The 26,852-nt window shown below is 47.8% G+C and overlaps 1 protein-coding gene across 10 annotated transcripts in view; it reads left to right on the forward strand.

Moving 5' to 3' along the window:
* Positions 1-26,852, forward strand: part of MICAL2 (microtubule associated monooxygenase, calponin and LIM domain containing 2) — a 204,388-nt gene that overhangs the window by 39,259 nt on the left and 138,277 nt on the right. For all 10 annotated transcript variants that reach the window (XR_009454435.1, XM_059708911.1, XM_059708912.1 and 7 more), the window contains exon 3: positions 11,762-12,102. Coding sequence is in view for 9 of the 10 variants with exons in the window: in XM_059708911.1 (XP_059564894.1) it covers positions 11,839-12,102 (264 nt within the window). In the remaining variant the exon portion in view is untranslated. The remainder of the gene's footprint in view (positions 1-11,761; positions 12,103-26,852) is intronic.

A 26,852-nucleotide genomic window follows, 5' to 3' on the forward strand; every position in this document is an offset into this window, starting at 1 on the left:
AGAGAGAGAGAGAGAGAGAGAGAAATTGATGTGAACATTGAACCTGCAACCCTTTGGTGCACGGGATGACTCTCCAACCAACTGAGCACCACCAGCCAGGGCTCCTGCAGCAATTCTGGTGCTGGTTAGAGACAAAGGGCAGTCACAGTTCAAGCCACCACAAAGCCTGAATTTCATGCTGGTCTTGGTTAGATTTTACACACAAGCACAGTCGTGAGCATCCACCATTGCCAGAGAGGCACAGGTGCCAGACCCTGGGACATGCATCCCCTAGCATCAGAAGGCTCACTGTCTGGTAAGTCAGGCAGACCCACAAAGTTGATCAATGCAATACTATGTATGAAGCCATCGTTAGTAGCTCCACAGAGTAGAGTGTGGGAAAAGGGGGTGAGGGGAGGCCAAGGTGGGGCTTCAAAGAACAGTGCAGCCAAGAATACTGCCTAGCCAGGCGTCATTGTACTTCATCCTCACATAGCCCAACAGGGTCAGAACTATTATTATCCCCATTTTATGGGTGAGGAAACTGAGGTTCAAAGAGGTTAGGTAACTCGTCCAGGCTCACATACCTGGTAAGTGGTGGGTCAGGTTTGCAGCCAGTCTGTCTGACTCCAGAGGCCACACCAGGACCCCTGACACTCCGAGCCTTTGATGTTTCAGCTCTAAGGTCAACTAGGATTTCACCAAGTGAACAGAGTCTGGCTGGGCATTCTAGACAGAGGGCACAGGGAGGGAGGCATGAAGGAGTTGGGTTTACCAGGGAACTGCGGCTGGCTCGGTAAGTCTAGAGTGGGAGGCGTCGGCGCAGTGGGGAGAGGGCAGAGGGCAGGCGGGAAAGCAGGGGAGGCGGGGATCATGGTGTGTCTTGTTTGCTTTACTGAGATGTTTGGACTCCACCCTGGAGATTGTCAGGGAGCTGTTGAAGGATTTGAAACGGGAATGGAACCTGACCAAGTGTGCATTTTTGATATGAAGATCTCTCTGGCAGCAGCTCAAGGAGTAGGCTGGTGGATTGGAGGGAGATGACCTGGAAGCAGGAAAGGCGTGTATGAGATTTTGAGAGTTCCAGGTGAGAGCAAGAAGGAGGTAAGGGATGGGGCTACTGAGGAGGCAGCACTGGTGACTGGCTGGCTCTGTGAGATGAGGGGAAGGGGCCAGAGAAAGTGACTCCACGGGTTTGGCTCAAGAATCAGGATGCAGATGGTGCTGTTCCCTGAGGTGGGGGTGAGGTGGTTGAATTTGTGCACATTTTTAAGGAACAGGGCGGGGGGCGGGGAGAAGGTAAATGGACTGTGTGTGAGTTCTACAGGAGAGTCAAGGAAATATGTCACTGGCAGTTGACATAAGGGCCTGGAATGCAGCAGGGAAATATATGTCAAGGGATAGCTTGGGGGTCATCCGGACATAGATGCTGGTTGAACTACAGGTGTGTTTAGGTCCTTGAGAGCGAGAGGAGGGTGAAGATCAGAACCTTGGGACACAGCAAAAGTTCAGGGGCAGGTGGAGAGAGACAAGTTTGCAAAAGCTGACAATAGGCAGAGACCAGAGCAAGATAAAGTCCTATAAGTGATGACTGGATTTAGCAACAGAGAGGGTGGTTGGTGGTGACCTTGGGCACGATGCCTGGGGTGGGCTATGTGTGTGAGTGGAAACGAGATTGTGGTGGATTGAAGGGTCAGTGGAGGTGAGAAAATGGATGTTGGCAGACTAGACTCCTCTGTTGGGAAGCCAGGCTGTGAAGAGAAGGCGGGAGAGCGCCGTTTTCTTTTCTCCAGGCAAAGTGAATGTGGCTCTGACTGTGGTTGAATTTGTGCACATTTTTGAGAATGATTTCACTTGGTAAATTCACAAATCAGAAAGAAACTACACCTTTATCAGGCAATGAAACACCCCCCCCCCCGCCTCTTTTTTTGTTGATTTTAGAGCGAGAGGAAAGGAGAGAGAGGGGAGTGTCAAATCAGGGATCAAATCACAACCTAGGTATGTGCCCTGCCCAGGAATCGAACCCTCAACCTTTTGTGTCACCCGGCCAGGACCCCCATTTCTTAAATTTGAGAAATGTGGTCACTTGGCACAATTCTTCAAAATGGGGGTGCTTTTGGAAGACAGAGTCCATGAGACACAGCTGGGTTGTGAGTTCCCAGGTCCACTGCTCTGCAGCCTTCCCAGCTCCTGGGTGTGGTGCTGTGTGCAGAGTGAGCAGGTGGCGGCGTTGAGAAATCCTTTTCCAGTTCACTTTTCCATGACTTCTATACCTCCTCCCCAGCATCCCTCTCTACCCTCCTGACTAATTACTAGAGTTCAAGTCCCTGAGGCCTAATTTCAGCAAGTTGGGAGCTGTAGCGTGATCCCGATACAAAGGTTCACCTGGGGAGTGCCTTTAAGTGTGTGCTGCGCAAAGACTTGGTGGAAATACCAGTAAGCTCTTAGCCGTCTCGTGTCAGCATAAGGTAGCCCAAGGAAAGAATGAGCCACCCTCGCCATCCATGTGAAAATGCACCAATTTCTGCCGTGGCTGAGCTGGTGCTATGTGAGGGCAGTGGGACTTGTCCCCAGAGCACTTAGTGACACATCTGTGAGCCTGACCTGAGAGGCGCCTCTATTTAATCCTCCCAGGACTCGCTGTTGTTTATGACTTGCTCAGGGAGTGCTCAGTGACTCAGAAGTCCACGTTCCTTCCATCACAGCACACAGGCTTCCAGGGACTCAGTGGAGGACGCAGGGAGTTACTGAACCCCAGGAAGTGCCCTAGCCTCTTCGTCCTATTCTCCTGTCTTATTCCATTTTCAGATAGGGAAGGGATGTGCTTTCCAAGCCTGGGGTGTGTGTGTGTGTGTGTGGTGCTTAAGGTCAGGAGAGGGCAAGTTTATTTCCGAGGGTCAACAACTTTTCCGGGATATCGAGGTCCTAAGCGAAGGGAAGAGAGAATAAGACAGAACTGGTGGTTTGGGATGTTAATCCCTGTGTGGTCAACCTTCTTCTTGGAGGGAGCTTTCCGACGTAGGCCACATTGACATGCCCTCAGTTCACCCACTGTGTCACTTAATGTGGTGCTCCCTGCCTCACAGACGCACCCTCAATTCTCAGGGGCTCCACATACATTTAAGTGTATTTCTCACATATGTGACGTTCCTGGTTGTAGAGGGCTTTCCTTCCAGGGGTCTGGCTCCTTTCTGCTCATGGCTTTGCCATCTTCAGCTTGTGGTTTCAAGGCTGCTGTGCCCTGGCAGAGTGGGAGGGGCAGAGAGGAGACCAGGGGAGGGTCCCATGGTTTGGCCTTAGAAGTGTTATAAGGTCGTTTCTGCTCACATTCCATTATTACCTAGAACCTGGTCATGGGGGATCACACAGCTGCAAAGAAGAGCCCAGTGTGTTAGCCTGTCTCTGCCACACCCACCAAGGCTTGAAAGTCACCTCTCAGCTGAGCGTTATTGGTGTATTTAGTTGCCACCGTCCTCATCTAATACTGCATCGCAATCTCATTACTCCAGATCCTAGCATTTTGAGTTTAATGAAGGAAAGGTAGGCGAGTCTCATGAATTAAAGGGTCTAGAGCAGAGACCAAGTCCTTGATGTGGTGTGCGAGGGAGCACTTGTATTCCGCCTTCCACTTGGCGGGGGAGCAGGATGGGTATGGTGGTTTAGGGTGTGGCCTCTGAACTCTGGCTCTGGGGCTTCAAGTAACAGGTTCACCACTTCTGGCCATGTGACCTGGGGCGAGTTGCTAATTTTTCTAATTCTTTGAAAAAGGGGGATAATAGTATATAGCAATGCCTTGGTGTGTTACAAGGATTCACTTAATACGTATAAAGCTTTTAAACATTGCTTGAGACTTCATAGATGCTCATTAAATGTCAGTGATGATTATGTTCCCTGGGCGGAACAGCCATTCATTCATTTAGCACACACTACATACAGAGGGCCTTGTGCTAGGAACTGGGAGGAGGGAAGTAAAAAGTAATTTCAACACAGAACTTGTAGTAGAGGTAAGTACAGGATGCTGCCTGTACCTATGAATTTGCTTATTCTGGGTACCTCCCACCATTCGTTTTGAGATAGGCTGGCCTCCTGGAGCTGTAAATTTCAAGTTCACAGTTTCCCTAGGCACCCACTGTGTGATCAAGATGATTCGGGGCACTTGGAGAATACACTAAGTTTTGTGGGTAGGATGGGCTCAGTGTGTGTGTGTTGAGATGTGTTATTTTGTCACCTCCTGGCCCATAACCTGGTATGCAGGTTTCTTTCTTGTGGGTTCACTGGCGAAGGGTATCGGCCTACAGCTGAGATGGGTCAAAGGGGTCATCTTCCCGTTTCACCGGCACGGCTCCCTGGAAAGGGGTCTGCCTCACTAGACTGGGGGGCCTGTGGTCCGGAGAGCAGAGCAGCCTCGGGGGCCCATCCCTGACCTGCAAGAATGTAGGCCAATCCATGGAGTTAGCACACGTCGGGGCTTCTTGCAGGGTGGCCCTTTCTTTTCAGGAGAAGAGTAGCACTGCTGGTGTGGTGGGGCCACGCGGGCCGAGACCCTCACTTTAGTCAGGGAGAGAAGACCTCTGGCCTGAGAATGTGTATGGGGGAGAGGGCCATAAAAGTTTTGCATGCTTCTAATAGGAAATTTGGGAACTACAGAAAGGCATAAAGCTAAAAATAGAAATCATCTGAAATACCATTTCACACACATAACCGCTGCTCACGGTCAGCTTGTTCCGTTCTCCCGCAGATATTGCTTTATGGAGCTGGGTCATATCGAGAGCCTGGAATGGTATCCTGCTTTTCCCTCTGCATCGGGGCATGAGCATTTTCCCTGGGTCAGATGTCTTTATAAATATTATTGCTAAAGGAGTGCCTAGTACTGGATTGTTTGGGTGCACCATAACTCATGAAACTACGCCCTGTCGTTGACAGTTTTGGACTCTGGGAGCCTGAAAGAACCTCAGAGACTACAGGCCTGAGTCCATTGAATTTACCCAGTGGTGCAGAGCAGGCAGGCCGCACCGTTTCCATCCACATGGTTCACGTTGACCCATGACTAAGAGTGAGATGGAACTGGGTTCATTTCACAGCATCCCCCCTCGCTACCTGTGGAGTATTGGGGAGGTTACTAACCTCTGTAAACCTGTCTTTTCTTCTGTCAAACACGGGTGCTTAAAGGAGCTCATGGATGTAAAGGGTCTGGGACAGGGTGCGGCTGTCAGTGTCCTCATGAGGGCGGTGAGAGAGACAAGCTGTCTCCTTACGCCCAGACCAGACTTCTGCCACCTCAGAGGCTTTGGCTCTCTGAGAAGTTTCTTTGAAGGGAGGCCTAGAGGTACAAGTGAAAATGTGGAGCACTGGCTAGATATCCTTATGGAAAATGTTTAAAATATGTGTGGACACACATACACATGCACACATGTATGTACATATACACATGTTTATACACCCACACATAACTATATACACATATGCATTTATGCACACATGCGTGCCTGTACACACTGCAGACACACATACAAATATACACATGTATATACACAAATACAAATATACACACATGCATATATACACATGCATATATATATGACAAACTTATACTTGCATTAAAGAAAGGCAAGATGGACAAGTTCTGGGATGACTTTTATCCCCAATGCCTTTCTTACAGACCAAAAATGAAGAGGTGGGCGAAGAGAGAGAGAGAGAGAGAGAGACTCCCTACCCCATTCCACTGATTTGTTGCGAGGACTCCCTAGGATATGCAGGTGAAAGAGCCTGGCCTGTTGTGGGCCTCTGATGGTGTTGGCTTCCCTCCTGGCACTGTGACTGGTCAGCATGCAGGTCTCTGCCTCGCTGTGGGGGCTGAAGGTGATCTTGGGATCCGTTACTGTGAGTGATTCCATGAGGAATGGGTGGAGTTGAGGGAGGAGAATGTATGAGGTCGCTTTAAGCCAGCCCAATGGGGTCAACTCACTATTGAGAAAGAGAGAGGAGAGGGCTGGGGCTGGAAGGGCAAGGGCCACATGACCGTGGGCTCTCGGTAGAGGAACAGCATAGAGGCCCAGGCCTGCAGCAGAACCGGAGCCTCTTTCCTGAGTTCCCTACACTGGGACAGTGTAGACAGAGGGCAGTGTAGACAGAGGACAGTGTAGACAGAGGGCAGTGTAGACAGAGGGCAGTGCAGAGGCCCTTGCTGCAGGCTGGGAACCTGTGTGGGCTGTCACAGTTCACCTCTTGGACGTTTCATCAGCCTTCCTAGTGGGGCCCCAGCGGCATGTGCAGGGAGATTCTGTGTTCAGGTCTGTGCTCAGTGCACGTGGAAGGGCTCTGACTGCCCGGGGTGGTCAGAGAGGAGTCGTTGGAGAGGCAGAGTGACCTCGCCGAGGCTGTCCTCTAGTCAGGGCGGCAAGGGTGGAGCAGCCACCCCGGAGGCAGCGTGCTCTTCATTGGGGTAGGTGACCAAGGAAAGGCAGGGACCCCTGGCTGGAAGGAGATTACAAGGAAAACAAGGGGGCCCTTTCAGTCCCTTCCCAGCCCTGGGAGTTACCCCTTTCGGTTCACGCCGGTTGCCACATGCCCTCATAGAAGGAAAGCCAGGCCTCCCTGGGCCAGCTGAGATGAGTCTTCTGGTGCCACCTGTAACCAGGTGCCCTGCCCATGCTGGGCCCTGCAGACAAGCAGCATGTATGGGCATTGTTTCCCGCCGCCGGAGCTCTGATGAGCGCCTGCCTTATCTCAGGTGTTGATCCAGGAAGCCATGACTGAAGGTCTTCCATGTTCAAGGCACAGAACCAGCGCTCCTAGTCCTTCCAGCCACTGTGTGAGCACACGGGGGGCAGCACCCTCCTTTCATTGCTAAGGAAACCGGCCCTGCCCAGCGGCCTCTTGATGAGGTACACCTGGGAGGTGATACGTTGGAATGGGGAGTTTGTTAGTGTCAGTAGCAAGAGGGGCTAGTTTTTAGATTGCATTGACCTGGAAACGTATCTTATCTGTAATCCTTGAGGGTGGGGTTGAGGGTTGAGCTTTTCTCCTGAGCCGAATTGCTGCTTTGTGGGAAGGTTCTGCCCAGGGTCCCTCAAGCCCTCCTTCAGTTTTTATAGGGCTCCACTGTTTACCCACCACCTACCTGGTCACACCATTTGATGTCATTTGGCAGGTGCTGAGGCCCAGGCAAGGAGAAGGCGTGACAGTCCCAAATGTGAGCGCACTGGCAACTCTTCAGCCAGGAGGCTCTTTCTCTAACTTGAGAGGTGCTCAGGGACTCTGCATAAACCTGCACTTGTCTCCCAGATGCCATGAGCCAAGCCCATCACTAGTGTGTCACGGAGTTTTAGTTTGTAGCAGCCAGAGGCAGGGAAAGGGAGTTGCTCTGTGACTCATGAAGTCACATAGGCAGAACCACAAATAAGGGACTTCAGTTGGCAAAAACCAAATTGCTTCAAGGCTATTCTTGGAAACTAAAGCATCACATCTTGTTTCTTCCCAGAAAAATGCAGAAACCTTTCATATTTTGGGGGGTAGCTGGTTTTATTTATATTGCATATCAGACTCCCAAAAGGCAACAGCTGGGGGGTGGTTGACAAGAAAGACTTTAAACAAGAGCTATTTCCCAGGATCCTCTGGTTTAATTCATCCTTGACCTTCTCCTTTTGGGGAAGGAAAGGGGTAACCTCCAAAAATATGACACTCCAGTTTCTGGAAGAAAAAGCTTGAAGCTTGGACACAAACTCCCAGAGCCCTTCTAAGTCAGCCTTTCCATTTCATTAATAAAACCACCTCGCACCAGGTATGTTTTCAGGTCATTACCCAGATGTCCTCGTCTATGTTTCCCCACTGTATATACGGGGAACTTAAAACCCAGAAGTTAAGTTAGGTGTCCAAGGGGACACAGATAGGAAGTAGATTTGAACTGAATTGAAAGGCCACAGCCTGAATTTATACAGACATAAATTCAGAGAGGAATTTGTTTCAGAGAGGAAGGGAGAGGGAGAGAGAAAGAGAAACATCAATGATGAGAGAGAATCACTGATCAGCTGCCTCTGACACGCCCCCTACTGGGGACGGAGCCCACAACCCCGGCATGTGCCTTTGACTGGAATCAAACCCGGGACTCTTCAGTCTGCAGGCCGACCCTCTATCCACTGAGCCAAACCAGCTAGAGCTAAAGTTTTAAAGTATACAATTCCTCAATCTGGGAAGCTAGTCCTAGTGGTTATCAATTGTGTTCCTTTTTCTCTTTCTTTTGGTTTGATAAGGTTAGGGCCTGTAAGAAATTCTTCTATTCAGTAATGAGTGCTGGGTATCATGTAGCCAGCAGGTGCTGAATACTTCACCTGCATGGTCTAAAGTAACCCTTACAGCCCTGTGAGTGAGTGAGTGTTATCCCTACGTTACACACAAGAACGCAGGCTGAGATAGATTAGATAACACGCCACTGGTCACATGGCAAGAACATATGACCAGATCCACACCCGAGTTTGCCAGACTCTAAATATTCTGCTGTTCTTCTGTGAGAAGCCTACCCACAGGGGTATTAGTCATTGTTAGGGTCTTGGACTTAACTGGTTTTAAAGGCTGAGGCTGGACCCTTGAGATCAGGGAGGCAGGTCAGAGCCTGGTACGGGCTGTGGGGTATGGTCCAAGGCAGCGCTTATCTTCTGCTGTCTGGCCGTCTCCCTCCACCTCCCTTATCTCACTCCAGATAAGAGCTGGTTCCTCGAGCTCCCACGCCCACCCAGCGCCCTCAGCACCACCTTTGGCTCTGTCTACTGGAGGCCTAAGATTAAGCTGTGCATTATTCTTTTGTGGGGAGGAGAAGAGGCAGCCGGGGGTTGGGAGGAGACAGGTTCTTCCAGTTTGTAAATGATTCTCTGGCAGTCAGGCCTGGCTTGATACCTCTAAACACTTCACCATTTTAGACGAGGCGGAGTTGGCTACGTGCAGAACTGATTTACAGAACGATTTTTCAAACTGGTGAGTTCCCTGATGCAAACCCGCCCCATGTCATGGGCACAGCACACATTTCCACACCTACCGAGTGCCTCCCGGAGCCAGGCTCTGCTGTCACTCGTGTATCCCGCCCTTCCCAGCAGCCCTGCAAGGTGCAGCTGTCACCTGTCTCTTACAAAAGAAGCCACCGAGGCTCAGGACTTCTGTGGCTTGTGCGAGGCCATGTGGGCAGTGAGGGGCCAGGCTGAGCTTTGGACTCGGGCCTGGGGCTTTCTCTGCACCACCCGCCCATCCTCGGAAAGGACTGCAGGCTCCAAGTCCTTTTCTATTTGCCGGTCAGCGACTGCATTTTTTGTTCAGTGCCGGGCAGAGAAGTGGTTCCAAAGATAAAGACTGAGGATATTAATACTCTCTGTAAAGCAAACGAGCCTTGCTCTCTGTTTATGCTCTCTGGGTGGCAAGTGTTGGACGGGGGAAAGCTGAAACACAGTAGGAGGCAGCGTTTATGTGAGTGATGCCAAAGTGAGCATCTCGGACAATAAAGAAGCTGGGAGGGCATCTGTGAGGAACAAAACGCCGTACCAGTGCCAGGCATGCTCAGGGCCAGCTTTCCAAGTCTGCTGAATTTGCTGAGTTGCAGGGACCAGAGCAGCCAGGTACGTTCTCAGGGAGGATGGAGGGCCGGCTGAGGAGTGGAACTTGGCGAGGCCTGGGTCAGGGAACGTGCTGTTCTCCCTTCAGCCAAGCAAGGTGCAAGCATGGTGCAGGAGCTCTTGGGGAAAGAGGGCGGGCTCTTATTCTATTGCCGTGCCCCCTCCCCTGCCAGTATCTGGGAGTCTGGTGTCTGGAGAGCGTGTCTGTCCCCAGCAAGCTGCTCCCTGCAGGTGGAGCTCAGCCAGGCTGCCACACAGGATTCACGGGTGAGCTGTCTCCTTGCTCTCCCCTGCCTTCCTCACTGTCACCTGGGCAGCCACTTAGCTGCCTCCTTCTCCAGTCCACTCCCTGGCCGCTCATCTTCCCAAAACTTCTCTCAGCCCTTGCTCATGTCCTGTACACCAGGGCTCACTCCATGATCTGCCCTGGGCGTCCCCACTACCCCTTGTCACGCATCCTGAACTCCTAGCGAGTTGAACTTGCAGTCGTTCTTGCAGCTGTCTTGGCTCTTTCCGAAGGCACACCTTTGTGTGGTGTTTACATGGACCTAAACGTACATCCCCAGTTATCTAGTGAAAACTAGAAAGCATTTTGGCATTTCCCTCTCAGGGCTCCTCTGGCTCTGCTGGCCACCTCCTGCTCTGGGCTTGGGCGCACTGTGTTCGTATTCTACAAGGGCTTGCCCATCGTCTTGTAATCAACTCTTTAGGTGCCTGTCTCCCTCACTCTGTATTCCCAGCACATAGGGCAGGGGTGGGGAACCTTTTATCTGCCAAGGGCCGTTTGGCTATTTATGACATCATTCTCGGGCCATACAAGATTACCAATTTAAAAATTAGCCGGCTATATTTGGTCAAACATTTAATTAGCTCGCCCCTAACGCCTTGGCAGGGCCAGACCAAATGATTTTGATGGCTTTATACAGCCCACAGGCTGGATGTACCCTGCCCCTGTCCTAGGGTGATGCGTGGCTCTTGCTAAGACACTAGTAATTGTTGCTGAGTGAGTGAGTAAAGGACTAAGGGAGAGGATAAACACCGGTCTCTCTCTGCTTTTAGTATTATAAAGCCAGCCTGCAATCCGAATGCACCCATAATAGTGTTCCCATCTGGAGAGTGGGAAGCCGCCCAGCCTGAGGGCCTTGTCGCTGTGTTTGCTGACCTCCCCCTGCCAGGCCTCCGTCTGGGGCAGCTCGGTGTGCCCTATCCTCTCATGCACAGCCCCCTCCAGCCCTCCTGACAGCGGGGCAGGCCCCAGCTCCTCCTTGCTCGTCTCCATGCACTAGTTTTGGATTCTAGAAAAATAGCTGGTGCTTTGGAAAATCAGCTCTAACTTATTTTTGTTCCTTTGAAACTTAAATGACTTTCCCAAGAAATGCCTGAGGTTAGAGTGGTACAGAGAGAAAGGACGGTGGCCAAAACCCAGGCAAGCTATTTTTGTGACACGAATGAACACCCATTGCATTTTTCCTCCCGTCAGCCCGAGCACTTGTTCCAAAGAGCTCACGGCTCAGGCTTACAAAGCACAGGCGCCTCTCTGCACAGGAGGGGACCCACGTGCCTCCCTGTCCTTCTCCGAGGGAGGTCGATGCTGTGAGCCCAGCAGACACCAGGAACAGAGAGAAGTTGCTGTTGTCTGTATGGGAGAAAGACCTGTCCTCTGGTAACCAACGAAAGAGACTTAAAGATTGATGTCTAACAACAGGTGACGTGGTCATGGGACCTCGGGAGGCATGTGCTTGGGTTTTGGGGGGGGGGGGGGCTGTGTACTAATGTGTGGCCAGGTGGCATTGTATCAGGCAACGAATTTGCAGCAGGAATTATAGAATTTTAATGGTGATAAATCTAGAGTGCTTTTCTTTTTGTTGTTGTTGTTGTTTTTTCCTTTGACTAGTTACTATTTCTAGAACCATCTGGCTCACAGCAAAATTGACCAGGTAATGTTGACACCAGCCAGCTATAGCTCGGAGCTACCTGGTTCTTGTCAGCCAGTGAGAGGAGTGGGGAGAGGGTGCCAGCAGGCAGCATTGCCAGGGTAGACAGTACGGTTGTACATTTTCTATGGATTTTTTTTATGTTTCGCATGAAGTATTCTGGTTAGCACCTTAAAGGAATTTTATTTGCTCCCCCCGCACTCATCCCTGCCCACCCTTGGAGCTCACCTCTGCCTCCGCCTACCTTTGCAGGTGTGACGTTGCTCCGGGTCCTTCATGGTGTCCTCCTCCGTCTTCTCCTCACCACTGCGCCACGCGGCTCCTGAAACATGGGGGAAAACGAGGACGAGAAGCAGAGCCAGGCCGGGCAGATTTTTGAGAACTTTGTCCAGGCTTCCACATGCAAAGGCACCCTCCAGGCCTTCAACATCCTCACGCGGCACCTGGACCTAGACCCCCTGGACCACAGGAACTTTTATTCCAAGCTCAAGTCCAAAGTGACCTCTTGGAAGGCCAAAGCGCTGTGGCACAAACTGGACAAGCGTGGATCCCACAAGGAGTATAAGCGAGGGAAGTCGTGCGTGAACACCAAGGTAAGGGGACCGGCGTGCGGGCGTTTCTTACCCTCGTGGGGCGTGTGGGCTGACTTGCTGAGAGGGTAGGAAGCTGTTGCCATTTGGACAGTCTAAGGTTTTCAACAGGAGTGGGTGTGGGTGTGTTTTCTTGCCTTCTCAGTTGCAGGTTTTCTTTGCCCGAACGTATTCGGATTGGGAGTTTCCATCTTATCATGGTGGCTTAACAACTCTTCTTGTGCCCTCTCCAAGGAAGAGAAAATAAAGGCATGCTTGGTATTATTCTACTTCTATGACGACTGCTAGTAGCTGCTATTTATTGAGCAACATCTGTGTGCTAGGCACTTAATGTACACAGTTTCATCGAACACCCACAGTAGTCCACTGGGTCATTTTAGAGATATAGACACTGAAAAGTCAATTGTCTTGCCCAAGGTCACATAATTAGAAGGCAACCTTGATCTGATCCTAGAGCTTAAGCCCTAAATTCCATGGAGACGCATAATGAGAGAGTTGTGTTCCCCCGGGAGCAAACATTTTAGAAAGATGCCCTGACTTTAACTGGCTAAGAAATAGGTCTTTGGTCCTTACTGCCTTTTCCTCCCTCCCTCTTTCTCTTCTTCCCCAACCTCCCTACCTCCCCACCTCTCCCCCAGCATGCATTTCTCTGCTCTGGATCATGATTGTGGTTAACCCTCCACAAGCTGATTGCTTCCCCCACTGTTGGGCCATAACAGCATCTGTGAATGGGACTGACCAGCACATCCCATCTCAGGTAACGCTGCAGTGCCCATCGATTCATGGACAGCCAGGAATCAAGACTTCCTGGCCGGGCCTTGGGGTCTGTCCGCCCTGGGCGCTGGTCCAGACTGGATGTTTAGGTTAAAAGTGAGCATGCTGTATTTAGACCTCACAGGAGATAGCGCAGCCAGAGCTCTTGGAATTCCAGTCGGTGCCAATCTCAGACAAGAGGATTGAACTCTCCATGGCGATCGGGACTGTTGTGTGTTTGTTTTGGTGATGAGGAGCCTTTGAGTCCACCGTGGGATACGGCGGCTTTCCCTTGCCCCTGGGGAGACAGCTGCCAAGCTCCTCTGAGGCTGGGACGCGCAGCTGTATGGGGCATGGGAAGAGCATTGCATCAGACCAAGCGCTTCAGCCCAGAGCACCCTAGCCACCCTGCCCATAACCTGCCAAGCTTCAGCCGTATACCGAGGAGATGGAAGTGTTAAAGAAAGGGAGGGGGGAGAAAGGAGTGGGGCCTGTATCCTTGGTGCCAGCCCCGCCCAGCACCTCCCTTCCTAGTTGTTGTAACTTCGTGGTTCATAGTTCACTGGACAAGTTCCTCAGACATAGAGGCAGGGGAAGCTTTTAGCTTCAAAAGCATTACCGTTCTCAGTACTTGCACATGGTGGCTTTCTGTTAAACAGGTGGCTCGATTGGTTGGAGCATCGTCCCATACACCAAAGGTTGTGGGTTCGATTCCTGGTCAGGGCACGTATCTAGGTTACATGTTTGATCCTCGGTCAGGGAGCATACGGGAGGCAACCGATTGATGTTACTTCTCGCTTTCTCTCTCTTCCTCTCTCTAAATTATAAATAAAAATCATCCTCAGATGAGGAAAAAAAGAAAGGTGCCATAGAAGTCAGGTGGTTGGATTGCAATGTTCTCTGGGAACATTTTCAGAGACCTTATTTTATCAGGAAATGCCTTGCCCCTTCTAGCTCTGGGGGGAACTCTGTTGGAGATCTGAAGACAGACCTTCAGAGGGCGTCAGCCGGCAGAGGGATGGAATGGAGGGCTGACCACCATGTAAATGTCCCTCTTTTAAAAAGGACTAGCTGGTTGCCTCGCCTGTCTGGCCAGCCCCTCTTTTACAAGCTTTGGTGGCTTGAAACAGAAGAGTCCTCACATCCAGTGGTTGGCAGGCCACCATTGGTGCCTGCGATACAAAGAGGAAGAACTAACATCTTCAGCGAGTGAGGCTGAGTACGAGTGATTCTGGCCCAGGAATTTTTACACCTTTCTTAGGAGGAGGAACAAAGACATTACAAATGTGGGATAGCCCACCTCATAAAAACTACCTGAAGAGTAGAAAATACATTTGAAAATGAATTCTAAGTACAGTGTGACTGTGTGAGTCCACTTTAGCTGCACATTTCAGAAACCCACCTCAAACTACCCTAAAGAACACAGGGAAAGCCGTAATTCGTATAAACAGGAAGGTCCAGACACTCCAAGTCTATCCCACCCCCTCTCCTTCCATCTATCTTTGGATGTTTTGTTTTGCTTTGGCTCCATTCCTCCATCCTGCAAACAAACAGATTTTTCCCATATTGGTAGCCTCTAGTTCAGTGGTTCTCAACCTTCTGGCCCTTTAGATACAGTTGCTCATGTTGTGGCCCAACCATAAAATTATTTTCGTTGCTACTTCATAACTGTAACGTTGCTACTGTTAAGAATCGTCATGTAAATATCTGATATGCAGCATGGTCTTAGGCGACCCCTGTGAAAGGGTCGTTCAACCGCCAAAGGGGTCGCGACCCACAGGTTGAGAACCGCTGCTCTAGTTCATATCTTTATAGCACTGTGACACAAAAGGCTAGAATCTTTCTCTTCCTGCTCAATATTGAAAAAAGTCCCAGGGAAGGATCCCTGTAGGCTCACCTCTGAGCCAGTTACTGTGGCCAAAGCCAGGGGACCTGACTGCTGTCTTTGGCAGCCCTTTCAAGCATCACTTGATTGACAGGTGGGAGGAGCAGGTCCTCAAGGACATGAGGGGAGAGACAGATAAACAACAGGTGTCCTTTGCAGTGCCTGTTTACTTGCAATCCGGTTGCCGTAGGGGCCCTTTCCATCATGGATTCACATGGATGGTGTGCTCAGCTCTAAGAGCCTGGCACTTATACTCTGCGCTCTGAGTCAAGCAAAACACAGAACACGGTCCTCCTGCTCTTCAATGAGAACACCGTCTTGCTCACACGCCTCCTTCAGGGACCCTTTGGCTGAGCGTTAATTAGCCAAACAAGAAATGCTTGGCATTAGCATGCATGTGGCTCGTCATGGGACACAGGTGTGTCAGGTCCCAGGCAAACAGCCAAGCTCCTGATTAGCCACAGGTGGAGTAGGAATGAACGAAATTCAGCCAGGACGCTGACCTTGCGCTGAAGTGGACACATTTCAGCCCCATCTGGAGTGGATCTGGGCTTTAGCATTTCATAAGCATTTATCAGTCCCTACTATGTGCTAAGCACCGTGCTGCTCCTTTCATGCCAGCAGTGTGTGTGAGTGTGCATGCGTGTGGGCGGGTGTGCTGGTGGTGATTGTGGGGGGAGATCGGTGACCAGGACCTGTTTAGAGAAGAAGGCCTCAGGTGCCAGGGACAGGAAGAAGGACCTGCAAGGTCACTGAAGTGGCTTAGATGCTGGTTGCATACTCTAACTTGGGATCATTGTTTGTTATTAACTATTATTTACGAGGATTTTGCCAGTCACTTAATAATTCTTTCCCTGGGTGTGATCTGTTTGGATATGAACCTTGGAATGAACCAAGGATCAGGCCAAATGTACTCTTTAAGGTCCGCTATTGGCTCTGTATTAGGGCAGTACCCGGATCAAATGCCACATCCAATTGTGTAATGTTCCCAGGAAAAATGCCCAGAAGAAAATGCGATATGTAATTTAGTATGAGAGTTACCATAACCACAAAATCATGGAGTCTGGTCATTTATTTTATATGTACCTTTTAAAAAAATATGTTTTTTAATTGATTTTAAAGAGAGGAAGGGAGAGGGAGAGAGAGAAAAATCAATGATGACAGAGAAACATTGATCAGCTGCCTCCTGCACGCCCCCTACTGAAGTTGGAGCCTGAAACTTGGGCATGTGCCCTGACCAGGAATCAAACTGTGACCTCCTGGTTCATAGGTTGATGCTCAACCACTGAGCCACACTGGCGGGGCAGTGTACCTTGAGGGAAGGAACTTGAGAGAATGCTGTGTACAGTCACTCTATTTGACAAGTGACAAACTGGGCCCAGCAAGCTAAAGCCGTTTGTCTGAAGCTAGTGGGTGGCATTGACAGGACTTGGGCTCCATTTATTGGCTGGCTTGCTTATTTATTTATTTATTTATTATTTATTTATTTATTACTTATTTATTTTGCTCATTCATTTGTTATATATTTCCCTTGCCCTGTACATTAGTAGGTGTTCAACAGGGGAGATGGTGTGAAAGACTAATAAGAAGTTCTTACTTGAACTTTCTATACAGGAGACAGAAATGCCATTATTTTTGTATTTGTTCACTTAATCATTTATGAGGTGAATAATTATTGAGCAGCTACTGTGTGCCAGGCACTTGTCTAGGCACCCATCAGCCACTTAATATCTCTGTGGCCCTGAGAACTTACTTAAATCTCTGAACCTCAGTAGCATTCTCTGTAGAATGAAGAACTTTCTTCATGAAGTGACTGTGAAAATTAAAGAAGGTTAGTTTTGTAAAGTGTTTTAGAAGTGCTGCTAGTACATACGTACTAGTAAGTGATCAGTACATGTTTAGCCATTATTATCATTAATATCCTAAGTGCTGTTAGAGAGGTGTGTACACAGTTCTACAGGAATCTGTGTGATTGGGGTAGTCTAGAATGCTTCCCGGCAGAGGTGGTATGATTTGAGGCTTGACAGGTAAATAGGAGTTTGGCATTGCTGGGGAAGAGCTAGAGGGAGCACAAGGCGAGGTAGAGTGTTGCTCATGAAAAGGGAATGAAGATACCTGTGGGGAGAGGTGAGAGGGGGGAGCTAGAGAGAGCAGAATGGGTGGGTGGCAGGAGGAGACCAGAGAGAAAGGCCTCCTGGGGCCATGTGGTGAAGACAGGGTCCTGCAGTCACACAGAGGACCTGGGCGACCATCGGGGATGAGCCCCGAGTCCCAGTCCTGGGTTCTTTCCACAAGTCTCCCTGCGGTGGCTCATTAACTACAGGTAACCGATTCAGGGGAGAAGCCATTTGTATATCATTGCCATAACAACATGCGTGCAGGAAATGAGTCATGGACTCTTTTGTCACCAGCAGAAATGGGGCCAACCTGTATAATGGAGACTCTTTCATTCATTCGTAAAAAGGAAATGTCTGCATTTTGTGAGCATCCAGTAGGGTCACCCCACACCTTTTGCTCCTGAACCTGACCCTTGCCCATTTTTGCCTCTGCAGTGGCTCCTCAGTGGGGGGTAGTCCAGACTGGGTCATGCATGCAGCCCAACTCATTATGTGGTTCCTGAGCTACAGAGGGAGGTAGGGAGCTGGGTGGGAGGTTGGGAGGGTGAAGTTGGAGAGGAAGTCTGCTATCTTCTGGCCTAGATAAGCCTATCTGACATTCCAGGCCTCTGAAATCACCCACCACAGCCCCCAAAGCTCCATGCACCGGCTGGGCCATATCAAGTACAGCTTTACCTAATATGGACACTTGCGAATAGAGCAGAGGATGGTCTCCAGGGTGTGAAATTCTGTTCCAGTTGAACAAGAATCTTAGATGAACTCTGCCTTTGTCCACTTACCTGACAATGGACTCCTGGCACTGCTACCTTAGACACGGGCAAGCCTAGATTACCAGTCAGGCTGTGCTAATGATTACACCAGTCACCACAGCTCCACACGGAGTATGTGGGTGTGCATGAACGTGTGCGTTGGATATTATATTTGAACTTGAGTAAATTCAATTCTCAACAATATTAAACTGAATTGAAAAAAAACTTTTTTTTTACTGTCTTCATAGGAAGTGGTTAATCTGGGTTCACTGTAGTTCTTTTTATTAATACATTTATAAATAAAGACTTCTTTGTCCTTTTAAGAAAAAAAAATTAGTTTCCTATAATTAAAAAAAAGAAATGATGCTAATGATAGGAAAATAATTCAAGCAGGACAAGAAAATGTACTGTGGAAAGAAATGTCTTCCCCAGGTCCCCTCCCGGGAGGCAGCCAGGGTCCCATTTCCTGTGCCTTTCCTGGGAGCCTCTACATGGGCATGTGTGTGTGTGTGTGTGTGTGTGTGTGTGTGCCTTATTTTTAATGGATATTTCACACATATTTGTTGTGTATCTTGCTTTTTGTCACTCAAAATTATATGTTAGAGATTGCTTTGTATCAGGTTCATGGGCCACTAATCAATCCTTTTATTATTTTTAAAAAATATATATATTTTATTGATGTTTTACAGAGAGGGAGGGAGAGGGATAGAAGAGTTAGAAACATCGATGAGAGAGAAACATTGATCAGCTGCCTCCTGCACACCTCCTACTGGGGATGTGCCCGCAACCAAGGTACATGCCCTTGACCAGAATCAAACCTGGAACCTTTCAGTCTGCAGGCCAACGCTCTATCCACTGAGCCAAACCGGTTAGGGAATCCTTTTATTATTTTTAAGGCTTCCCATTTTATGGCTAGATCAGAATTTATTTAACTGCTTAGCTTGCTTCCAGCCTATTGCCACTTTAAACAGAGTTGCTGTATACTTCCTCATACGTGCTCTGTATGAACATGAAACCGTGGCTATGAGATAGCTTAGATATGTCATACCTTTGACAGTATGATACTGACAGTATTCTAGGCATGGTCAAGATCTGCCCCCAGGGGCTCTTCCTGTGGACACGCCCACTAGTAGTGCCGGAGCAGGCTACGAAGAGTCCTGCTGTAAAAGGGAGCTGCCAGTGTGGGATGTTGGCTACCTGGATTTCCTTGGCCTTGCCAAGGAGGCATTGGGAGGGACACCCTCTGAGTCCTGGAGTCTGGCTGGTGGCCTTGAACAGAGCCACTGCGTGAAGAGCAGTCCAGCAGGAATATGGTAGGGATCTGCCTGCCTATGATCACAGTCACAGCAATTTCATTAGTGTTACCACCCAACATTTGCATAGTGCTTTGTAGTTGAAAAAATAGTTGCATACACATGGTTTCATTAAGAAGTTTACTTAATGTAAACTTGGCCGGTATGCTCAGTGGTTAGAGTGTTGGCCCATGGACCGAAGGGTCCTGGGTGTGATTCTGCATCAAGGGCATGTACCTGGGTTATGGGTTCGAACCCTGGCCCTGGTGGAGGCACAAGAGGGAGGCAACCATTTGATGGGTCTCACATTGATGTTTCTCCCTCCCTTCCACTAGCTCTAAAAAGAATCAGTGGAAAAATACCCTTGGGTGAGGAACAACAACAGAAAAAGAAGTTTACTTTATCGGTGAAGATGAATGTTCTTTAAAAGAGGAACAAATACAAGTGTATACTTTGCTCTTCAAAATTTTATCAAAGAATGGGAGCTTAAAGCCCTGGCCCAGGGGGAATCTGTATTGTTTCTGGCTTAGCTAACTTGTTCTCTTTATGAGTGAGTTTAGTAAACATCACCACCTCCTCCAAGAAGCCCTTCCTGGCCTCCTCTCTACTTCCCCCTTCTTTATGCCATTCCTAGTCTGGGTTCCCAGAGTCTGGTCCGACCAGATGTCATTGACCAGTGTCCTTCATTGATTGCTTTTGGCGGGGGGGGGGGGGGGGGTGTGTGTGTGTGTCTCTTTTACATTCACTGTAAGCAACCTGAAGACAGGGACCATGTCTGGCTCATCCCTTGGTCTTGAGCACCCAGCACAGGGGTTGGCGCAGGGAAGCTGTTCAGGGACTGGGTGAATGACCTCTGCAGCTCAAGAGCTGTACAGAGTGTGTCCTATATAACATCTGTAGCTCGTTCTGGAGCTGTACTGGGTGAGCCAGTACCGGCCAATCCCTTTGTTTCTGTAGTTAAGCCTCTCTCCAAATTTGCATCTGAGCATCCTTTTCCTGTGGTGGGATGATGACCACAGCCTTGTCTGGGTCTTGACTTGCATCTGGCTACTGTGGTATTTACAAGGGGGACGGGGAAACCAGCCAGTAGGCCTGGGGGGCTGAAGGGCTGGGCCTTCTTTTTCTTGGAGAAAAAAAGAAAACCCTCTTGTAGTTCCTGGCCCACCCAGGGTGCACAGGGCCTTTGGGAATCTCTGGCTAAAATTATCCAAATAAATGTGCACCATGAGGCAGGGCAAAAGGAAACCATGAAGGCTTTGTGCTCTGGTTCCCAGACTGGGAGGAATCCCCTGGCTGCCCTCTTTCCGGGTCATCAGAGATTCTGGCTCTGCTTTGCTTTTTTTTTATATATATATAATAAAAATTATCTTGATGATCAGTGTATTCCATGGCCGGGAATTTTTCCACTTAGGGTTCATATATCTGCCTCCCTCCTGCTCAGGTGGATGGGGTGCCAGGCTAAGTTCAGCCCCCACCCCAGGGCAGGGCCAGGGCTGGTCACTGGGCCCAGTCCTTGGTTCGCTCTCCTCTCCGAGGGAAGTAACGGAGGTAACTCCGCTGTAAGTAGCTGATAGCTGGCTGCAGAGACTTCAGTTAATGGGGGCTTATTTTTTTAACCAGACATCTGGCCAGAGATGGTGGCTGGAGGTTCCGTGGCTATGTTATTTGTAATTCTCTAGGCCAGTGCTGTCCAATAGAAATAGAATGCAAGCCACATGTATAATTTTAAAATTTTTAGCAGTTACATTAAAAAAGTAAGTACAAAGAAATGGCGGAATTTATTTTAATAGTAGCTTGGCCAGCATGGCTCAGTGGTTAAGTGTCAACCTATGAGCGAGGAGGATAATATATTTTATTTAACCTAATATATCCACAATTCTATAATTTCAACATGTAGTTAATATAAAAATGGTTGAGATATTTTCCGTTCTTTTTTTTTAAATTATTATTATCAAGTCTCTGAAATTCTGTGTTTTAACAGCGGATCCACTTCAGACCAGCCACATTTCAAATGCTCAAAAAGCTACTGTGACTAGTGGCTTTCGAATTGCAAAGTGCAGCTCTAGGCTTTCCCTCTTGCTTGTCACTTTGTCATCACAGGGCATCCTTCTTCCTGCTTTTGAAGCAGCCATCACACCTGCCTGAGAGGCAGGAAGACGATGGGAGGGGCTGCCCTCGCTGCGTTCCCAGGAACCCCCCTGAAGCAGGACCTCCATGGGGGCAGGGCTTTTTGTCTGTATATTCTTTGCTGATTCCCCAGCACCTGGGAGAATGTCTGATGCAGAGTAGGTATTTGTCTGCAGGTTGAGTTCTTCCAAAGCAGTTGCTTAGAAAGTGTTTGTAGTGGAAGATGTTCACCAGCAATCAATAGCCATGAAAGGAATGGGGCGGGGGAGAAGCAGGACTGGACAGAAGTCAAGCTGTATACAGAGAGAGCCAATGCCTGCGGGTTCATGTAATTGGGTGTTTTGCTCCTTGGCCTTTCAGCAATACATTTTTGTAAGAGACAAGGGTGGGAGGCCTCACAAACTTCAGGTAACATAGGATGGTCCTCTCTGAGCTCTCCGCAGAATTGGTGTATTTAACATATACACCAATACATATATTGTACTCTACAACATATGTAGTTATAGAAGTGTATGCTTAAGGGAAGTTGTAAATATAGTATTTACATGTATTCTCTGATGTATCACATAGGAAATTATATCACATAAAAAGCTTTTCACCTTAAGCTTCTTTGCAGCTTCTCGGAAAGACAAACCAAGTATGTTCTAATTTCAGAGCCTACTCCAAACTTCCCCTGTATGTGACATGTTCTATGGCCATCTGGCATACCCCACACCTCCTCTCATGTATTATGAGAGACAGAAGAGATACAAATACAGGGTAGCAGGCTATCGCCAAGGGTTTGTCCATGGGAATTCACAGTGGGAAGGTTTCTACTCTCAGGTACTTTCTCCAGGGAGAGCTGTCTACATCTGAGGAACACACCTGGGATAATTCCTTTGTGTTCAAATCTGAAGAACAAGTCAGGAAAGTTTCATGGAGAAAGTACCCAGGGAGCTGGCACACCAATGTTTACTATAGTAGGTTATTGCTTTCTCTGGCTTTAAGGATGTAGATATATATATATATATATATATATATATATATATATATATATATATATATTTGCATTCCTAAATAATAGGTTTTTTATATAACAAACTTTGCCATTTAAAAATTATTTTTTAATTAAATTTATTGGGGTGACACCAGTTTATAGTCATATAGTTTTCAATTGTACAATTCTATAATACATCATCTCTATATTACATTGTGTGTTTATCTCCCCAAGTCAAAAATTTTCCATTTTTAATGTATAATTCAGGGACATTAATTACATTCACAGTGTTGTGCAACCATCACCATTTTCTATTTCTAAAATATTTCATTCCCCCATACCAAACCTCTGTACCCATAAGCAATACTTTTCCATTCTTTCCTCTCCCCAGCACCTGTGACCTCTAATCTACTTTCTGTTTTTATAAATTTTCCTATTGCAGATATTTCATATAAGCAGAATCACTTAGTAAGATGTTTTCAAGATTCACCCATGTGGCAGCATGTATCAGAACCTCATTCCTTTCTTTAAAAAAGTTTTAATTATATTTTTGATTATTTAAAAATACATAAAAATATCATCATTTCAACATGTAATCACTAAAATTATCAATAGGATATTTTACATATTTGTACTAGGCCTTTGAACTGTGGTGTGTATTTTACTCTATTAGCACATCTTAATTTGTATGCTAAATTTTAATCAAAAATACTTAATGTGCATTTATATTTCATAAAATTTACAGTTGAAAAAGTAGATTCACATTTCCAAGTTATTCCAATCATACTTATAAGTTTTCCAATAACCAATTGAATATAGGTTTTTTAAATTATGGTAAAATATACATACCATAAAATTTATTATTTTAATTATTTTTAAGTGCATAGTTCAGTGGCATCAAATACATCCACATTGTTGTGCAACTTTTACCCCATCCATCTCTCAAACAGTTGTCATCATCCCAAACTGTATCCATTAAACAATAATCCCCCACTCTCCTTTCTCCCCAGTGCCTGGCAATCACTGTACTACTTTTGCGTCTGGAATTTGACTAGTGTATGTGCCTTAGATAAGTGGAATCAGATGTATTTGTCCTTTTGTGATTGGCTTATCACTTAGCATAATGTCTTCAAAGTTCATCCACGTTGTAGCATGTGTCAGTATTCCCTTCCTCTTTAAGGCTGAATAATAATTATGTATGTTTCACATTTTGTTTATCCATTCATTTGTTGGATATGGTTGTTTCCATCTCTTGACTATTATGAGTAATGCTCCAGTGACCACTGTCAAATAGATATCAGTTTGGGTTCCTGTTTTCAGTTATTTTGGGTATATACCTAGGAGTAGAATTGCTGAGTCATATGGTAATTCTGTGTGTAACTTTTTGAGGAACCACCATGCTGTTTCCACTTACTCTTATTTTTTATTTTATTGAATTTATTGTGGTGGCATTGATTAATAAAATGATATAGGTTTCAGGTATACAATTCTATAATACATCATCTGTATGTTGTATTGTGTGTTCACCACCCCAAGTCAAGTCTCCTTCCATCACCATTTATCTCTTTACCCTATTCTCCCTCCCCCAGCCCCCTTTCCCTCTGGTAATCACCATACTGTTGTATGTGTCTATGAGTTTGTTTGCTTTTTTACTTAATCCCTTCACCTTTTTCATCCAGCCCCCAAACCCCACTCCCTCTGACAGCTGTCAGTCTGTTCTGTATCTATGAGTCCATTTCTATTATGTTTGTTAGTTTATTTTGTTTGTTAGATTCCACATATAAGTGAAATTATATGGTATTTGTCTTTCTCTGACTGGCTTATTTCATTTAGCATAATACTCTCCAGGTCCATCCATGCTGTCACAAAAAGTAAGCTTTCTTTCCTTTTCATGGCCAAGTAGTATTCCATCATGTAAATGTACCATAGCTTTTTGTCCACTCATCTACCAATGGGCCCTTGGGCTGCCTCCAAATCTTGGCTATTGTAAATAGCGCTGCAATGAACATAAGGGTACATATATTCTTACGAATTAGTGTTTCAGGTTTCTTTGGGTATATTTCCAGAAGTGGAATCGATGGGTCCACTCACTCTTTTAAATTGCCATCTCTAAACCATTGAGTATCTACTACACGCCGGGCACTAGGGATATAGCAATAAAAAGAAAATAAAAAAAAACGGACAAAAATTCTGCCTTCTTGGAGTTCATGTTTCTCTCAGTGAGAGACAGCATAAACAAAGATGTGTGGCATTGAGTATGTGTGAGCGTGCAGGTGCGCACAGGTGTGTGTGTGTGTAGTGGAAAGTGCTAGGGAGAAGATACGGCAAGGTGCGGGAGACGTGGGTGCCCTGAGCAGAGATGGTTGCTGTTTTATGTTGCACGTGCTGGGAAGGTGGTGACATGTGAGCAGAGGCCTAAAGGAAGTGAGGATGTGAGTGTGTGGCTCTGAGGGAAGAAGAGCCTAAACCAGCCATGGGCAAACTACAGCCCGCGGGCCGGATCCGGCCCGTTTGAAATGAATAAAACTATTGAAAAAAAAGACCGTACCCTTTTATGTAATGATGTTTACTTTGAATTTATATTAGTTCACACAAACACTCCATCCATGCTTTTCTTCCGGCCCTCCGGTCCAGTTTAAGAACCCATTGTGGCCCTCGAGTCAAAAAGTTTGCCCACCCCTGGCCTAAACAAAGGCAACAACACAGGCTCGGAGATGCTGACAAGCAAGTGTGCTCAGCGTGTTCTCGAAACAGCAAGGCGTTCAATGGGACTGGCAGGAGCCAGGTGTGGTGGGAAGAGAAGGGTCTAGGAAGGGAGTGGCAGGGAGGGGCAGGTCTGTGGGCCTTGAGAGCCCTGGAAGGACGGTTACTCTGAATGAGATGTCAAGTCCCAGGAGGCTTTTGAGTGGAGAGCCTCGTGATAGGACTTCCTCATGGAAAGAATTGTGCAACCTCAGAGGTGAAAAAAGTCAAGGTAGACCGGAGTCTCTCCCTTCTGTGAATAACAGCCTTCTCAGGCCAAAGGAATTTATTGCATCCTGTGCTTGTCACGGCTTAGACGAGCTGCCCACTCTTTCCCCAGAGACCAGCCCTGCTGCCCAGGTTAGGGCAGACCTGGGCATTCTGATCTGGAAGGAAAAATCCTCCAGAATGCCCGTAGCCCTTAACACTACAAGGAGTATTGTTTACTAGTTTACTCATTCACCCACTCATTTAGTGACTGCTAAGTGTCAGTTCGCTGGGCACGAGAGAGAAGGATGAAGGCAGCAGGGAAGACACCTATAATCATGGAGCTTTCTTCCTCTCTAGTCGGGACAGAACAAAAACACACAGAGATAATTTTTTTATGATATCCCAAGAGAGACATTGTGTTGTAGATGTGGTGATACCGGGACCTGGAGGAGGGGCGTTGGCTCCAGACAGGGTGCCAAGGAGCTGACATTTACACTGAGATCTACAGATGAGAAGCAGCCAGACAGCAAACAGCTGGTTGTTCAGGGAGGACAGCAGGTGCAAAGGGCCTGGGGTGGGAAAGCTCTCAGTTAGTTGGAAGAAGCAGCCAGGCAGCCCAGAGGGAGCTGGAGTGAAGTGAGCAAAGGGGGAAGCGGTCCAGGAGGAGGTGGGGGCGGTGGCGGGACAGGAGGCAGAGCATTGACGGGCCTTTCATGGGGTTCGCTGTAACAAGCTTAGGCTTTATTTTAAGAACTCTCCTTGATTAGCAGCATCACTGTTTACTAAGTAGTGTGACCTGGCCTCTTGGAGCCTCTGTTTATTCATCTATGACATGGGAAAAATACTAATACAGTTATTATCTCATAGGGCTGGGATGAAGGTTATGTGTGAAATGCCCATACAGCACTTAAAGTCCTGGCAGCTGTTAATGACCCCTTTCTCTTTCTTGAAACGATCCTCTTAGATTTGTGACATAAGGTTTTTGACCCATTTTTAAAAGCCGTCTGCGCCTCTTAGTGCTACCAGAACAGCCTCTTTAGAAAGCCCAGCCTGTTTTCTGTCTTAAGTTGTTGCCATCCTTTGTCTGCTTCTCTGCCCTTCAGCCTGTTCCTTTAAGGAGCCACCCTACTTCTCACGAAAACCAGTATCATCACCACTGTTTCTTCTTTTCCTTCTCTACCAGATTCTCGGGGATGACCATCTCTATCCTCCTTGCTCCCATGGCTTCCTCTCCTCTTGTTCCTAACTGCTGTAACCTGGCTTCATTCTCAGGGTGCCAGCAGAAATGCTTTCTTGCGGGTCTCTGGGGCTGTGGCTTGAACCCAGCCCATGTCTACCTTTCCATCCTCGTCCACGTGCTCGTTTTCAGACGCTGGACATGGAGAGTCACCATCTCCTTGAAATCATTCTCCCTAGAGAGGCTCCTGGGGGTCAGCATGAGCCCTGGTCCTTGCAGGAGGGGAGCATGTGGGTTATGCTCCTTTGCAAGGAATTGTAAACCTGAGGCTTCACAGGTCTGACCTCTCCCAGTGAAACGTGGAAATGTTTTCACGTTTTCTTGGCAGAAAGGTTTTCCGTGAAGAGCAGGTCATGGCCTCTCTGCTGATGCTGCTGAGCTGGGCGACAGGTGTGGGTGGCGTGGATTTATGATTCCTCCTCGTGCTGCAGGAGCCTCTGGTATTTTTCCCTTCAGATTTACTCCGGAGCTCCAGATCACTCTGGATGGCTTTATGGTTCACTGGAGTCTGCATCACAATGGTAGGAAGCTTCTCTGCTCACAAAGCAGTTTTGCACTCAGTATCTCATTTGCTTCTCACCATAACTGTGAGGTGGAAGGGCTGGCATTATCATCCCCACTTCACGGATGAGGAAACTGAGGCTTAACTGGGATAAAGGACTTGC

This window comes from Myotis daubentonii, chromosome 9 (assembly GCF_963259705.1).
Source record: "Myotis daubentonii chromosome 9, mMyoDau2.1, whole genome shotgun sequence".
NCBI lineage: Eukaryota > Metazoa > Chordata > Mammalia > Chiroptera > Vespertilionidae > Myotis > Myotis daubentonii.